The sequence below is a fragment of the Notechis scutatus genome, chromosome 1 (assembly GCF_049901735.1).
Source record: "Notechis scutatus isolate UNSWTSFEM ecotype Mainland chromosome 1, rNotScu1.2, whole genome shotgun sequence".
Classification (NCBI taxonomy): domain Eukaryota; kingdom Metazoa; phylum Chordata; class Lepidosauria; order Squamata; family Elapidae; genus Notechis; species Notechis scutatus.
Window position 1 is genome coordinate 329,590,056 of NC_142009.1, and position 18,029 is coordinate 329,608,084.

Below are 18,029 nucleotides of genomic sequence, written 5' to 3' on the forward strand. Positions count from 1 at the left end.
TTTAGAAAAATTATTTACTTAGAAACTTTATGTGGGAACAGGATCAGAACCATAAATTGTATGACTTTTTACATTTGCATACCCAACTTGATCCAGCGAATGTAAAGCATCATTGGCTAACCTTTGGTGCATTTCTCGAATAATATTGCTACATATAAATGAAATATATAAATAAAAATATCACCTTTTTATAATGAAGTCATAATAAGAATCAATATGATTTTAAATCCTATTTTATTTATTTTAAATACTATTTTAAGCTGCATCTTGAAATAGAGCATGTCTGAAGAAAATTCATTACCAAATATATAATATTGTGGAAGTGAAAAGACACAACATCTCCTTATGTGTGACAGTAATTGAGATGCCTTATTGTTTGTAGCTCATGAACTAATACAGGTGAAACTCGAAAAATTAGAATATTGTGCAAAATTTCATTTATTTCAGTAATGCAACTTAAAAGGTGAAACTCATTACATGCAAAGCAAGATAGACTCATTACATGCAAAGCAATATAGTCCAAGCCATGATGTGTCATAATTGAGATGATTATGACTTACAGCTCATGAAAACCCCAAATCCACAATCTCAGAAAATTAGAATATTGTGAAAAGGTTCAATATTCTAGGCTCAAAGTGTTCCACTCTAATCAGATAATTAAGCCGTAACACCTGCAAAGGGTTCCTGAGCCTTTAAATGGTCTCTCAGTCAGGGTCAGTAGGAATCACAATCATGGGAAAGACTGCTGACCTGACAGTTGTACAGAAAACCATCATTGACACCCTCCATAAGGAGGGAAAGCCTCAAAAGGTAATTGCAAAAGAAGTTGGATGTTCCCAAAGTGCTGTATCAAAGCACATTAATAGAAAGTGATGTGGAAGGGGAAAGGGTGGAAGAAAAAGGTGCACAAGCAGCAGGGATGACCGCAGCCTGAAGAGGATTATCAGGAAAAGGCCATTCAAAAGTGTTGGGGACTTTCACAAGGAGTGGACTGAGGCTGGAGTCAGTGCATCAAGAGCCACCACACAGAGACTAGATCCTGGACATGGGCTTCAAATGTCGTATTCCTCTTGTCAAGCTGTTCCTGAACAACAAACAACGTCAGAAGCGTCTTACCTGGGCTAAAGAACAACAGAACTGGTCTGTTGCTCAGTGGTCCAATGTCCTCTTTTCCGATGAGAGCAACTTTTGCATCTCATTTGGAAACCAAGGACCCAGAGTCTGGAGGAAGAATGGAGAGGCACATGTTGCAAGATGCTTGAAGTCCAGTGTGAAGTTTCCACAGTCTGTATTGATTTGGGGAGCCATGTCATGTGCTGGTGTTGGTCCACTGTGCTTCATTAAGTCCAGGGTCAACATAGCTGTCTACCAGGAGATTTTGGAGCACTTCATGCTTCCTTCCACAGACGAGCTTTATGGCGATGCTGACTTCATTTTCCAGCAGGACTTGGCACCTGCCCACACTGCCAAAAGGACCAAACCCTGGTTCAATGACCGTGGGATTACTGTGCTTGATTGGCCAGCAAACTTGCCTGACCTGTACCCCATAGAGAATCTATGGGGCATTGCCAAGAGAAGGATGAGAGACATGAGCCCGAACAATACAGAAGAGCTGAAGGCTGCTATTGAAGCATCCTGGTCTTCCATAACACCTCAGCAGTGTCACAGGCTGATAGCTTCCATGCCACACCGCATTGAGGCAGTAATTGCTGCAAAAGGGGCCCAAACCAAGTACTGAGTACATATGCATGCTTATACTTTTCAGAGGTCCGATATTGTTTTATGTACAATCCTTGTTTTATTGATTGCATGTAATATTCTAATTTTCTGAGATTGTGGATTTGGGGTTTTCATGAGCTGTAAGCCATAATCATCACAATTATGACAAATCATGGCTTGAACTATCTTGCTTTGCATGTAATGAGTCTATCTCATATATTAGTTTCACCTTTTAAGTTGCATTACTGAAATAAATGAATTTTTGCACGATTTTCTAATTTTTTGAGTTTCACCTGTATTTGCCTGAAAAAAGGAAGGAAAGGTTAATTTCAGAATCAGGACAGATCTGTTAAATACATAAAATAAGTAGATCTGTTTGTTCTCCTTATACTGTTAACTTTTCTGTCTGATCAATACATGTCCAGTTTTGTTAATTTATTTTACTTTTAATTTTCTTTTCATCACCCGTTTCTTTCTTTTGTTAATGTATTCCAAAACAGGCAAATCAATTGTGTTTTTTAATTGTACTTAAATGACTAAAATAGTAAAAAAATAAAAGCATAAGAAAAAATATACAAACTTGCAATTCAAAATATTCAAGAAATTATCTTTTAAAACCAAATTATCAAACTCTAACTTTCTTGGACAAATAGAAATGTCTTAGCCTGTCATTGGATATATAGCAATGTATGTACTCGACATACTATATTTTTCTGAAGAGGATATGCTAAATTAAGACCAAGGAAGCATTAGCATGCCATGATCATATTAACTAATACCTGTAATTAGCCATCCATTTATTAGATAATATATAACTGATGTAAGATTATACCTATCTAGACAGATTCAGTGCTAATATGTCATTTTAAACTGATAAAAGGCACTCCAGTTCATTATCTGTGCTTATATTGACAATAGTGAAGCCAAGAACCACTTAACTGATTTGAGTCACAACTATCTCTAGAATACATAGACTGCACCAGGGGATGTCATAATATTCTATTGTAAAGTTCAAAATAGTGCAAGCAGTGCTATTCACTGTGACACATTATGCAAATGAAAGTTATACTTTAAAGAAGTGCAAAAAAAGGATTGATTCCTTTGAAATTTGATATTGAAGAAGATTCCTAAGAATCTTCAAGAAAACAAACAAATGGTTAATTGAACAAATCAACCTAGAATTGTCCACTCAAATTATCCTACTTCAAATACATTATGCAAAGACTAACTCTCTGAAAAAGACTTTTACATTGGGAAAGGTAGAAGGAAAGCAGCAAGCTGGATAGACTCAGTTACGTATAACGGCAATGGATACACACTGTTGGAAAACATGAAAGACACATCATCTTCCCCAATGGTTTCTTGTAGATATTGTATAACCCAGGGAATAAAATTGAATTTAAGGAATCAGTGGAACAATTTGCCTCCTGGAGTTGTGGTGCTCCATTGCTGGAGGTTTCCAAGACAAGATTGGACAACCATTTCTACAGGATGGTATAGGGACTCCTGCCTTGGGCAGAGGGTGGACTACAATAGAAGACCTCCAAGGTCCTTTCCAGCCCTATGATTCTAATTGTGTAACACAAGGAAAAAGAACCAGAATAATTAATTATCCCAAAACATCTATTGGAAATCGTCAACAGAGTGGAAATAGAATTACTAAATAATTACTTAAATTTAATCAATCAAGAAAAAATGAAACAGGCACCAAATGTTGGTGTCATTAGTTCACTCATACTCCATGTTTAAGTCAGCAGGAGCCCATGAAGATCTCATAATGTTTAATAACAAAGTTGAAACATTCAGAAAATCAGAAAGGAATGTGTTTTTCCCCCCACAGAATTGTAGAACAGATAATAAATCAGAGTTGCAAAGAAGGGAGACAAATCTTTGGATTTCATTAATAGAAAAGTAGCTTCCAAATCATGAAAATTAACAATTCTACTTTATTCTTTCTTGGTCAGGCCATTCATCAAATAGTATGTCCTGTTTGCGATATTACATTTTAAGAAAGATTCAGATATATTATAACAGATTCAGAAAAGATGAACAATACATTGCATCAACAGTTAATTTCCAAATTATAGGATATAATCATCCCCCTGCATTGTACCATCTAAAACAGGGGTGTCCAACCTTTCACCTTCCCTGGGCCACATTAGAAGATGAAAATTTGGTTTGGGCCGCACATAATTAAATTAAATTAAATTAAATTAAATTAAATTAAATTAAATTAAATTAAATTAAATTAAATTAAATTAAATTAAATTAAATTAAATTAAATTAAATTAAATTAAATTAAATTAAATTAAATTAAATTAAATTAAATTAAATTAATAAAATAATAAAATAAAATAAAATAAAATAAAATTATTATTTATTATTTATTAAAAATTATTTTTTTATTTTATAATTTTCCGGCCAAATTTTATGGGTAGGGGGGGGGGGAAGCTCGCCACCTCGCGCCTACCTCTCCTGCTGCAAATTATTTATTTTTTATTAATTTTCCGGCCAAATTTTAGGGGTGGGGGAGGGGGAAGAAAGCTCGCCTGCCTCACGCCTACCTCTCCTCCTGCAAATGCAGCGGCAGCGGTGGCGGGGGCAGAAGCAGCAGCGGCGGTGGCGGCAACAGCAGGAGGTGGCGGAGCGGGACTTTTGGGCTGCGGCTGCCTGCCTTTTCTGTTGCTCGCCTCGCCCCGCCTCGCGCCTGCCTCTCCTCCTCCTCCTCACTGGATCTTTCATGAAGGTTGGGGTGGGCGTTGGGCCGCATTATGAGGCGACCTGGGCCGCATGCGGCCCGTGGGCCGCGGGTTGGACAAGCCTGATCTAAAAGAATGATGGGGCAAATATTAGGTAAAATGAGAATTTCAATCATATATTTTACAAGTTACAAACTGGGAAAATAAATTGATTTTGACTTTCATCTCCTTCGAAGGTATGGCTGTTTGAAGCTTCAGTCCTACCTTAAATCTATATCTTTAAATAAAAAAAAATGTCCATATTGAAGTCAGTTTCCTCATCCCTGGTCTTGAAGGCTATGACAGGAAATTTCTAATCAATTTCTGGAATTTCCAATAAGCCCATCTTATTAAAAGTTGTCTATAATTTTTGAAAACCTTGGCTCCTTTTTGAGATGCAATCTTCTGCAGTCAAATGTTAATCTTGAAATTTAACAGTTGTTCTCCCAAAACACAAGGCTCTTTGGAATCTTCTAGTTATCCACCCTTGTATCCCTGACTGATAAGTTGGGCCTTAAAATAAAAACTAATTTCTGCAGGGCAGTAATTCTCTTCCTTGAGTAGTCCTTGTTGGGAGAATGTCTGAATGTTTCTTTCAAAACTTATTCTACAGTCCTAAAAAGAAAACAAGTGCTCCCTCTGTACATCATTACCCTCTTCTAAGTTCTCAGATAGTCTTGTGTTATGGACTACTGGAGACTTGTTATCTCAGGAGAAAGAGATATGAGCTGAAGTTGGTGTCTGAAGTCTTGGAGTAATATTTTCATTAGATTGGACCAGGTTACAGGAAGTTTGGAGTTCTTCCTTTTATTTTAAAGTGAATATATAAGACTGTTTGGTAGCCTTGTATTTCTATTAGTTTTGTCTGCTATAAATTGTCTTTGCATTCCGGGCAAATAAACTGCCATCAACAAGAGTAAACTGATTAGATTGCAGTGTTAAAGAACAGTGTTTGGTTGTGTGTTGGTTAGCGTGCCATTTCAGTAGTGGTTAATAGATGGACTTGCCTAACAGCTAATAATGAAGAAATCGTATTATCCACTTAGTACTGTATCTAAACATAAAGGTCCTTGGTGCTCTTTGAGCTGCTTATTTTCTTGCAGATTAGCATTACCCAAACTAGGTAACATCATCAGTGCTAGTAGTTGTGTGCTGTCAGTTTATATTCTGGCGGCTTACCCTGTGAGTGTTGGTGGGGGTGGGTGTTAGACATTTTTTTTTGCTTGGACTGTTTACTTTTGGCTCTTTGGCAGTTTCTTGATTGGGGTATTGTTTACTTCTCTTTTATTGGTAACTAAACATTTATGCTGCTTGGTTGAGGTTGGTTTCTTGTGGTAGCGTCCAGCCTTCTTTATTATTGTTCAAATACTATCACCAGTTGTCATTTCGTAAAGCATTTCACTACAAAGCGCTATAAAAATGGGATTTTTTAACATTGGGGCTTGATAAAATGTACGTTTTAATTACTGAAGTAGTGTTTGGCTATTACTAGTATTTATGAATGTGTTCAGTAAGAATGGACAGTCTAAACCAGTGGTTGCCAACCAGTGGGCTGGGGACCACTGGTGGTCCGCAAGAAAATTGTGGTGGTCCGCAGAGAAATGTCACCCCCAAAGCACCCCCCAAAGCAATTAATCCAGGCTGTGCAGAAACACAAGACTGTGCCCATGGGAACAGTCACTTGCATTGCGTACAAGAGGTAGGGGAGGGGGAAAGGGCAGAGGGGGGAAACTTGCCCCACTTGCCTGGCTACCAGGTTTCTTCTTTCCGCTTCTTTCTTCTTCTGCTTTTGGCTGCACGCAAGGAAAGCAGCTAAAGTCTTTCTTTCTCTCCCACAAACTCTGCCAGAAACGAGTCTTTGGGACCTTGCAAGGCATCCTGCTCCAAGAGGATGCGCCATTCTGGCAGAGTTTGGGGGAGGGAAATAAAGACTTCTGCTGCTTCTGCTGCTTTCCTTGCATGAAGCCAAAAGTCGCTCTCTCTCTCTCTCCCCCTGGGAACAGAGCTGGAGATGGTATCCTGTGATCCCAAATAAAGAATGATTGATTGGTAAGAAAACAAGGTGGGGAATTTTCCTGCAGACTTTTTTGGGGATTTTCCCAGGGTCTCTGGTCTGCGGGATTTAAAATTATGACTTTGGTGGTTCCTGAGGTCCAAAAGGTTGCCGACCACGGTCTAAACCAGTGTTTTTCAACCTCAACAATTTAAAAATGGCTGAAAAAAACTGAGAATCGAAGTTTACACTAATCATTGTAATTAAGAAACTGGTCTAAATCAACTGTTCCCAAGGATTTTTTTAAAAAAATTTTATTTGTCAAGCGATTATAAGATAACAGGTATAAGTATAAACATAGTTATGAATACATGAAATGGATACATATAAGAAAAATAAAAAGAAACAATAGGACAGGGACGGTAGGCACGTTGGTGTGCTTATGCACGCCCCCTACAGACCTCTTAGGAAAGGGGTGAGGTCAATAGTAGATTGTCTAAGGTTAAAGTTTTTGGGGTTTGGGGAAGAAACCACAGAGTCAGGTAGAGTATTCCAGACGTTTCTAAATCTCCTTTTTGGAGTCAATTGAAGAATAGCTTCAACATTGTTAATTTAGGGATAAATGACTTTCTAACTCAATCACATCACCAAAATGTTTCACTTCTTTTTTTTTTTTTGAAAATTTTATTGATTTTTAAAAACAAACATAAACAAACAAAACATAAAACATCTTTTTGAAAGCAGCATAATCCCGGGTTACATCTCTTCATACAGACACAAATTCAAGTTCATGCTCATTTTTATATTCCATTCCATATCTTATTACTATTCTACATTTTCTGTATAGCTTCTCCCCTCTTTTAACTTTCTTTATTTTATTTTATTTATTTCATCTCAATTCAAATCATTGTACTTATATTCTTTGTCTGTCCTGTTTCAACTGTCTACTATCTTTTCTCATTGAACAAAATTTCTCCTGTAATCACTGATTGGAGTATGATGCCTTTATATCTTTCCCCTAAAATTATAACACTTAATATAATACATAACTTCCGTTCGGATTCTGCTTGGTACATTCTAAAACTACACACTGTATTTTGAAAAAAGAAGAAATTATAAATGTATAATATAATTAAAACAACAGTCCATACCAATCCAATTCTATCATTAATATTAATATTCATTTAAATCTTAACGTTTTACACATTACTTTTCAGATAAGTATCATACTTCTATGGGAACACTTATAAACTTTCCATAGTTAATTCCCCCCCACTTCACTTATATTTTATAAAACATTGAGTAATTAAAATGTTCCCGTTCCTTCCTAATTCAATTCTCTCATTTATTTTGTTCACAAAAGTTTCACTAAATTACACTGACTATTTTATCCCACTTTTTAATCATACATTGTTTCCAATTTTCTAACATTATTTCTATTACAAATATAACAATACAATCTTATGTACCTTCACAGAATCCCTTTTTCAGTTAAATTTTCACCCATTATCTCTGAATAGGTCCTGTTTCTTTACATCTTGCTCCAAACCTTCGTAACTTCTCTTCCTTTCCTTCTTCCCTTTCTTCTTCTCTCTCCCCCTTTTACCCCCCTGTCTCTCCACCTCCATTTCCCTCTTCTGTATTCCCCTTTTCTGTTGCTTTCCAACTTTATATCCACTTTTCAAATTATTTTTCCCTTTTTTGGCTGTTTTTTTAAGTCTTAAATTCTCCACCTTAAATCTTAAACACTCAAAGAGCCATTTGGACCCGTTTCGCACAGGAAAAACACCAGGAGCCTCAAAACCTGGGTGGGCATGTCCAACTCAACATCACTCCCACCCCGTCACATGACACACACCCTGCCACACTTACCCAGGTTTTGTGGCTCCCGGTGTTTTCTGTGGGAAATGGGTCTCTCTCTCTCTTTCTCCCCCACTCCCTCCCTCTCATTCCTGTTTTTTTGTGTTTTATCTTCTCAGGCCAGGTAAGGAGTGATTGGGAGGGAAGCAGCGGTGGGATTCTACAGGTTCGTACCTGTTCTCTAGAACCGGTCATTAACATTCTAAGCAGTTTGGAGAACCGGTTGTTAGAAGAAATTACTGGCCTAATCCTGTAAGGAAGGCAGGAAGGAAACATTCTGGTGTTGCTTACAGAAACTGCCTCTCCGTTAACCCTGATTACATTCTTGGCAGGCCTAGACTTCCTGTCTCAGGAACTTCTCTGGAGTTTTTTTCCCCCCTTCTTTGCTGGTACTTTGCTTGTGTGGAGCGACCATTCAAAGTTACAATGGCACTTAAAAAGTGACTTATGACCATTTTTCACACTTACGACTGTTGCAGCATCCCCACAGTCATGAGAGGCCAGGCGAGGAGATGCATGCCTCAATGTGAGTGATGTTGAGTTGGCCACGCCCAGCCAGTCACATGATCACAAAGCCATGCCCACCAACTAAGCCACGTCTACAGAACCAGTTGTTAAAAACTTTGAATCCCACCCCTGGAGGGAAGGGTGAGGGGTGGGACCAGCCAGTGATGGGATCACCCAACAGGGAGCCATAGCAGAGGGCCCAAAGAGCTGCATGCAGCTCCAGAGCCATGGGTTGCTGACACCTGCCCTAGAATTAGTAAAAGGGTCTAAATTACATTAGCAGTGATTTAATACATTTTGAAGAGAGAAATTAAAACGCATTATCATGTAAAGAATTTTCCTGATCATCCAGTGTCTTAAAATTACTTAACTGCACCATTTATCAGTGCTTTTCTTGGAAAAGTGTAACCTGTGTTCTCTCCAGAAGAAAAGCATTGTTCTTCTGCCTAGGGATCTTACAATGCCAGTCTTTGCTTACGTTCAACAACAGATAGTTTTATAAGGTTGAGAATATAACTGCATTTTTTTGAAGTTAATCATTTGTGTGCATTTTTCAGGCAGAATGCAACAATTATATACTCGTTGTACATAAGATAAATACAACAAATTTATATGTATGTGGAACAAATGCATTTCATCCAGTTTGTCGTTACATGGTAAGTTAATGGCATATTTTTTTGGATTATTGCACTATGTCTTATACTTATGGGAACAAAGGAATTTCTTATTTATTCACAGTATTTATCTTAAGCCACTTTCTGAGTCACAGAGGGAGCTTCAAAATAGCATAAGAATTCTAGAAATAACTAATGTAGAATACACATGTCAATGGTTTGTAAAAGCATGTGTATTCAATGTAGAATACACATGTCAATGGTTTGTAAAAGCAAGTACAGGTAGCTCTCGACTTACAACCACAAGAAAGCCCAAAATTTCTGTTGCTAAGTGAACATTTGTTAAGTGAGTTTTGCCCCATTTTTTGACACATTTCTTGCCACAGTTATTAAGTGAATCATTGTAGTTGTTACCATGGTTGTCAAGTGAATCTGGCTTCTCCATTGATTTTGCTTGTCAGAACTCAGAAAAAGTGATCACACGACCCTGAAACACTGCAACCATCATAAATATGAACCAGTTGCCAAGCATCTAAATTTTGATCACATGATCATAGAGATGCTGCAATGGTTGTAAATGTGAAAAATGATCATATCACCTTTTTCAGTGCTGTTGTAACTTTGAATGGTCACTAAATGAACTGTTGTAAATCGAGGACTACCATTAGGACTGTCCATTGCAAGCTTTTTCTTCACCCTGTTAAAACCTTAGTAGCCATGGAGGAAATGGTACTATTTATAAAAGATAACCATATTCATCCAACCATATTCATCCTATTTCTTTTACTTGGCTTTCAGAATTGTTATGTTACCCTAAACAAGCAAGGTCATAAATTATGAATAACCTTTGAATATAATCTGTTGCTTTAGATTTTTCAGGAAGCAGGAAGAGTTCAACAGAACATGCCAGCACGCTAGCTTTCTCCTGATAAGTTAGAATTCTTTATAACAATTTTAATTTGGCATGTTATCTGAACTAACTAATCAACCCGTAGCTATCAGAAATTGGGAATATCACTAATCCCCATAATGGAAAAATGGATGATATTAATAGCTATTAAGAAAAAAGTTTTGCTAATGTTATGAAAAAGGCTTACAATTTAGGAATAAGTTCCCAGTCTTCTTGCTCTTTTAGATCACATTCCTCTCCCTAAGTCAAAGGAGATACCTCTCATGGGATGGGATCATGTCCCTCACAAAACAGTAACAGCCTCACAGTTTTAATTAGGAACAGTAATGACTAGGACAATATACTAAATGGGGCAGTTACAACCTTTCGTATCAGAGAGCCAAGATCAAAAAATCTGAATACCCTCTAGAAAACATGTATAGTAGGTGTTATATCTCATCCTCCCAACTGTTTTTTAGTATTCTCCCAAGTCTCCTGTTCCAGAGAAATGCCACTTAGTGATGAATGACATCTCCTCCTAATGTAGGTGATAAAATAGCATCTTCACAAAAGTTCTGCAATTTTAAAAACTCCATTCAAGAAAAATTAATGAGGTTGGAGTGCCAGCTTAGACCTTAAAAGGGTGAACTGATAATGTAAGATTACAGATTCTCTGTGGAATGAGATAAATTCTAGAACAGTATGGAAAGAAGATATACTACGGTAACTTCTTTGGATCTCTAGGAGACTTATTTTCACATATCAATTCACTCAGTTTACTAAAACCATCTTTGAGTATGAGTTTTACTTCTAATAATTCTAATAATAATATTCTCTGGAACAAAAGTGTATATTAAGATTACAGTTGCAGGAAACTGTTCATTGCAGAAAACTGTTCATATCTGGACAATTTCCATTATCTGCTGTCCTTCTGTTCAACTAAACAAAGTACACATAAGGGCCATATAAAATTTGGAGTCATACAGCTTCCTTACATAGATTGCATCCACTTGTGAGCTGTTTTTAAGCATTCAGCTGTATATTTTTTCTCTTTTAAAAATATAATTTTATTTAAATTATCATAATATAAAATACAAATGAAAATAAAGATATTAGGGAAATGTGGAAAAAAGAAGTGTGGGAAGGGAAAAAGCAAAGAAAAGTGTTAACTTCCAACCTTTTTCTGCATAATAAAAATAAAAACAGTAAGGCAAGCCTTAATTTTTTATGTTTACATACTAACTATAAACTAGTCATTTCTATAACAACAAACCTATCTAATCAGCAAATCCCAGTTAGAATTTCAGTTTTTTCTGTCTCAAACACAAAGTCTTGAAGACTTTCCAAGTAGAAAAAAGCTGGATGTATTTTTTCTTTGATTCAAACAGTTAATTTGTCCATCTCTGCTAGCTCCATCAGTTTTTCCATCCATTCTTCCATTGTGGGGATTAATATGTTTCCATTTTTGCACATAAAGAACTCTTGTTGTAGTCAACATATGCAAAGTTTTTTTTTCTTTTTTTTGTTCAGTCCATTATAAGTTAGTTATACTGTCTGATGAATAAGGCTTCTATTCTTTTTTTATGATCAGATTCTCACTTAGAACAGTATAGAGTGTATAACAGAAATCTGGCTGGTGGATGGACATGGATTCAAAGGAATGGATTTTTTCACAACTCCAATCAGCAACAAAATTAGGATAGATTTTTGACAGCTAGTGGAAATGGCAGATGGACTACTGTCAGTTGATCTCTTACATTTTTCCACTCAACCATTTGATAACCATAATTTTTATAGCATCAGAATATGGAGAACGTCCTAGTTTTCAGTCCTGAGGTTTTTCTCAATAGAACTTCCTTAGTTTTTGCCTTCATATAAAGTCATCCAGATTCGTGCTGGAAGTTGAATGGAGTCAAGGGGTCTTTACCTTTTAATGGATAAGGAAACCATGGTTTAGCAAGAAGTATGAACATTGTCACTAATACATCTGCTCTCTGGGAATTATTTAAAATAGGTAATTGACAATATGAAATTAAAGTTGTATACAAGAGCTACAGACAGCAGAGGAAGATGTCCATATGAACCAACTGTGAGTTATGCCTCTTTAATGGTTGGTAAGTTTTCTCCTTGCCCTGCAAAATGTCTTAATATCTTTTTCACTTAGTCATGGTTGTCAAGCACTGATTACTCAAATTAGAGTGAATATATTTCAGATGTGATGTTGCTTATCAGTCTTCGAATGAAAGACTGGTTTAGAAACTAATTGCATATGCAATCTGTCTGTACAGTATATCAGCTCTTCCTCAATAGCTGGCTGATGTAGGATTTTTTAAAAAAAGACTCTAATGACATATTTATTCTTTTTCAACTTTGTCTCCTTACAGCCTTTGTTCTTTTCTGTATACTATAGATTTCAAATGAAGTACAAGGTCATAGTGGGGGAAAGAATGTTACCCTATTCTGCAAGCAGCAGCTTTTTGGATAAAAAGTAATTTTTAAAAAAGAAGAAGCTGATATTTTACACAAAGAATCTTTTCAACCATTTTCTATTGTCATTGGACAATCAATGTAACCTTTTAAACTTAGCTGCTTGTTTTTCTCTATTTTTGGAACTTGCTGATATGTTTGACCACTGCTTCATTCTGTCAGCCATATGTTTGCAATGCAAGCTAAATTGCTGACAGCAGTCAAAGTGTCAGTCTCAGCTAAAGGCTGTACATAGCTATTAAGCAAAATGCCCTCAACTCTCCCCCCACCTCCTTTGTAATTCCACATAGTCTTCATTATTGTAGCTGTCTCTATTCTCTGACTTCAGTCCATTTTTCTTGCTCCTGTCAGTGCCAAGTCACCTTCAAGCACAGTTGAACAGATAGCAGTAGCAAGAAGGAGAAATAGTAAGCTCAAGAATGAGGAGGAACAGATGATGATATAGAGTAGGAGGGACTGACTTTGCCAGTCCTTAATGTTGGCACTAGTATTTTCATATTAAGATGAAGAAAGCTATGCTGTTGGACTTGCAGTAATGACTTTTTTAATGCAAGGATGGCTTTTTGTATTCATATTTATTATGTATTGGTTGGTTATATACCATTGAGTCAGATTCAGTTCCTAGCAATTGAATACTTATAATCCTGACCTGTCTTACAAAAGTATAGTTTTTCTAATGATATGTAGATTTTCTAATGATATTCCTATTCTGTTTTTGATACTACATACCAATCTTTATCCGTGGTTTTCCTCTTCTATTTCCTTTATGTCTTGCCATTAATTATAGCAACATTTATTTGCTAAATTAAAATAAGATTAAGTAGATTTAATTGTTGTGCATGGTTCATCATTCTGTGGGGAATTGCTGTAACTCAAACTAATTTTAGGCTACTCACATGCTAAACAACCATATTTAATCTATTTATATATTTTTTATTTTAAAGGAAAAGCAATCCAGCATCATATTGTTTATGCTGATCATGGACCTTTCCATAACCTGCATGCATGGTATTAAATTCTGAAGGTGCCATTTCTAGTAGTGGCCCAGATATGGGATTTGACATGGTTCACACTTGTGTCTTCTATGCTATTGCTGCTATATTTATCCTTGAGCTATAGCACACACAATATACCCATCTCCTGCAAATTGTGGCAGGGCTAAAAAGATACATCTTTTTATTTGCTTTGTCTCAGATGGTGCACTTTATACAGCCACTTCAAATAACTTCTTGGGTACAGAGCCAATTATATTGAGGAGTTTCAGGAATCCCTTAAGGACAGAATATAAAGCATCTTGGCTTAATGGTAAGACATTTTGTACAAAATTAATGAAGAAAATGGTGTACAGTAGGGCTTTTTTTGCAAGTCAGTTTTTACTGTGATCTCAGCTGCCTGTGTCACAGATTATCACAAACCAAAATTTTAATATACAATTAAACTTGTCAGCTTAGGACAAATTTGCCTGATGAGAAAATAACACTATAAGGAGCATTCTGGAGTTACAGTAGTAGCTTAATAAGTAAGTAATGTTTTATTGAAACAAGAAGTCTTTTTTCCAATTTTATCAGGGATAAATGTAGCCCAAGACAATACTCCAAAATTATAACCTAGTCTTTAGACAAAAACAGCTATATAATAGAATTGTTGCAGATTTTAGTTGGAGAGCTTTGGAGTAAGGGCTGTTTTAGAAAATATTAAAATAATGGGCATGTTGCCATCCCCATTCATTCTTGGTTCACAAGTTGGCTAATTGCTCTATAAATCTTATTCAGAACACTCTAGAATACACCTAGAATATTTTATTTATTGATTTCTGATATTGATATATCACCGGAATCCAGAGGCATGGTATTTTTCAGCCGTAACAACACAAACCTATATACATAAAAACAAAGTAATGTATCAAATGATGGTCCATGATTATTAAATCATGCCAATTTACATTAGGTTATCAAGCTTTGGGATAGGTTAGAACTTGGCCATGTATTAGAGAAGTATAGTTGAGGCACCATATTTTGGTTTTATTGGTTTTTTTTATTTGTTTATGTAGCTTGCCAGATTTTCTTATAATAGGTGGTTATATAAGTCTTGTAAATAAATAAATACATCTTAAATACATTCAGAATATTCCATCTCAACTCCTCCTTAAAATAGACCCAAGGTAGTCATCAATATGTTCTGGGTGGGGAGAGAGGGCTTTCCTATAAGGTAGGAGCCATCACTAAAATTCAACTTCCTCAAGTCTATTTTGATGTCACTTATACAGTGGGAATCCATAGTGTTTCCATCTGAAATGAGTGTATCTGATAAATCAGTTGTACTTGGAGAAGGCAGTGCTGCAGGAACCATATGAGGGTCTTAAAGTCAAAAACAGTTTTGACCAGAAGCCAGTATAGCTTTAACTCTGGACTGGAGATGGAGGCATCTGAGACTTTGATTAGGAGCTATAAGAACATTTGGGATCTCTGGACTTGTGTGAACTGGAATCAGCAACATTGGCAGCACCAGTGGAGTCAATGGAGCCAGCAGTACCATGGATACATATTGCAAATACAGTTGCCAAGAGTAGGACAGAACCAACTGACTTTTGACATAAGTTGTGAAGCTACTTGACATAAGTTGTGAAGGCCTGCTAGGGATCGGAAAGGCTACAAAGAAGTTTGAGGCTTGAAGCATTGTGTGGTTCTCTGACAAGCTGTCATAGGTCAAATACCAGGGGTAATGTTCAATATGGCAACGTGAGCAAGGCTGGCAAAGCAAGAGGCTGGGATGGCAAGGTAATATAATGTAATCAAGCAAGGTCCAATACTGTCTCAGACTCTGGTGCAGTCTGTACTCTTTGCCACCTCCTTGATAGTCTCATGGGTGCTTATGGCCTGGGATAGTGGCCCATGTTGTTGACTCTTGTTCAAGTTTTAAGTTCACAGGTTCCTCATCTGTACTAGGGCCTAGTCTTTTTCTGTTGATATACTGGTCTGGAACTTTAAATCCTCTGCACACCTGTGGAAGGTTGGGGAGCTTGAGCACTGTAAGATTTCCTCAGGCCGTGAGCTGTTGCTGCTGGGCTCTAAGGCAAAAACAGCTGACAGAGACTAGAATGACTTGGGATCCTGGGGAGTGCCATGGATGAACATGTGAATGCATGTGGGTGTAAGTGTGAGTGACTCCGTCTGGAAGGTAGGGACTGGGGTGGGAAGAAGCATGGAGGTGGAGAGAGGGCAGGTAGAAATATTAAGACTAATGGTCAGAAATCTGAACAGCTCCTGTTCAAAGAAGAACAGTGGCATGTGTATTCAGGAGACCCTTTATAAGCTCCACCAAGTGTTTCAGCTGTACCTTTTCCTAGACTGAGAGGTCTTTCAGACATTGATGCCCTAATTAATGTGCTCTACACAGGACTATTCTAAAAGACCATTTGTAAGCCACAGCTGGTTCAGAATGCAGCAATGTGAGCAATGGGGAGTGCATCATGTTACATCCATGTGTGTTCCTGCTTTGTGAGCTTTACTGGTTACCAGTTGGCTTCCAGGTTACATTCAAACTGCTAATTATCATCTATGAAATCCTATATGGCTTAGAGCCTGGTTATCTATCTGGGGTCTATCTCTAATAATTTCTGTCTGCTTAATGAGATTGAGGACACTTCAGATCCTTTTAGTCAAGTAATGTCATCTAGCCAGACCTAGGCAGTGTAGCTTCTCTGTTGGAGTATCTGTCCCCGCACCCCTCAATGAGCTGATTTTGGAGATTGATATGTTTCCTATCTTCCAGTTGTTCCGAAAGTTGTTAAAACATGGCTCTGTTCCTAGGGCTGGGGCTATGGTGGATGCCAAACCTTTGTTAGTTTTTTTTTGGGGTGGGGGTGGGGTGGAGGGTTTGATTGGTTTCAGGACACTGATATTTTATTAGGTTTGGTTGAGATTTTTTTTATTGTTTCACTGCTCTTGATGCACATCTTTTCTTAATATTTGGGTTTTCTCTGTATTGTAAAGCCCCCAATGTCTTTTGGGACTGAGTCTCCAAATCTAGTAATAAATTTAAAAATAAATAAAAATGGGTTAAGATGTGATGGCTCACTATTAGAAGACCTAAAGGGCTAGGTTGGAGACAGGTCATCTTGGGGGAGTCTTTCTATATGGCCACTAAGAGCTGACATTGATGGCCCATAGTCAGTTCAAACGTGGTTTCTATTTGGAGTCATCCAGGTTTAAAACTATCATTTGAAATGCTGACAATGCTATCAATCAACAGTCTTTTTTTCTGAGGCAGACATCTATCAGTCATTATCTGGGCATCATTCGATTGCTTGTTCATATTTTCCAACACTTTTCAGTGTGGCTATGTCAATTGCCAAACCTTTGGAAGGCTTCAATACAATCACATCTTACTGCTCAGACCTGCTTGATGAAGTTTTTTGCTCTTCTCCAGTAGTCAGAGAATTACTTCCAGACATGAGGATCTTATCCGTTGGCAAGTTTTTATTATTTATTTACTTACGTGCTTACTTATTTACTTACTTTATTTAATTTATTATTTATTTATTAAATTTGTATGCCACCCATCTCCTCTACAAGGTGATTCTGTTCCTTTTTGTTGAGCCTCTTTCCATAAATATTCTTGTCATGTTTAGTGAAATAGCTTGTTCACATCACTTTTTGTTTTGCTAGATTCTTGCTTTTCGGAAAACTGCCTGGTTTGGCCTGCTTCCTTTAAATATACCTTTTATTTATATCTTTGATATTCTTTATCTTCCCCTAACCTAGACTTCTCCAGATCTTTAGCACAATAATATTCCTTCAGGGGTGTTTCTGATTAGCCCTTTTGAACTCAGTTCCATATTACTTAAATTCTCAATTCCTACCTGACTTTCCTTCAAGTTCTTTCTAGCCAGGACTGACTCCATCATTTCTTCTCTGCCTTGCCTCGGATTCCTTCCTCAGATCTCCTCTCAATTATCTCTAATGCATTTTAAATCCTATCAAAGCTATCTGATTTTCTTTCATAGTATCTGAATTACAGATTGCTTTGTGGACTCTCCTAAGCTAAACTGCCAGAAGGAGTAGGGCGAACTGTGTGTCCTTTACTCTTAGGAAAAATGGCATACTTATTTATTAAATTTAAGTATAACCTTCTAGCATGATATCAAGGTTCTCCCAAGGATTCCATCACCGATAGTTTATAATTTGTAAACTTATTTCATTTAATTGCTTCAAAATCAGATA

The 18,029-nt window shown here is 36.9% G+C and overlaps 1 protein-coding gene across 2 annotated transcripts in view; it reads left to right on the forward strand.

Annotated features, from left to right (window-relative positions):
- Nucleotides 1-18,029, forward strand: part of LOC113422304 (semaphorin-4E-like) — a 42,541-nt gene that overhangs the window by 11,016 nt on the left and 13,496 nt on the right. Inside the window, exons 4-6 of one of the 2 annotated variants that reach the window (XM_087951632.1) lie at nucleotides 9,375-9,473; nucleotides 12,335-12,434; nucleotides 14,002-14,112. In XM_087951632.1, the coding sequence (XP_087807758.1) occupies nucleotides 9,375-9,473; nucleotides 12,335-12,434; nucleotides 14,002-14,112 (310 nt within the window). The remainder of the gene's footprint in view (nucleotides 1-9,374; nucleotides 9,474-12,334; nucleotides 12,435-14,001; nucleotides 14,113-18,029) is intronic. The other variant, XM_087951640.1, reaches the window with a different exon arrangement.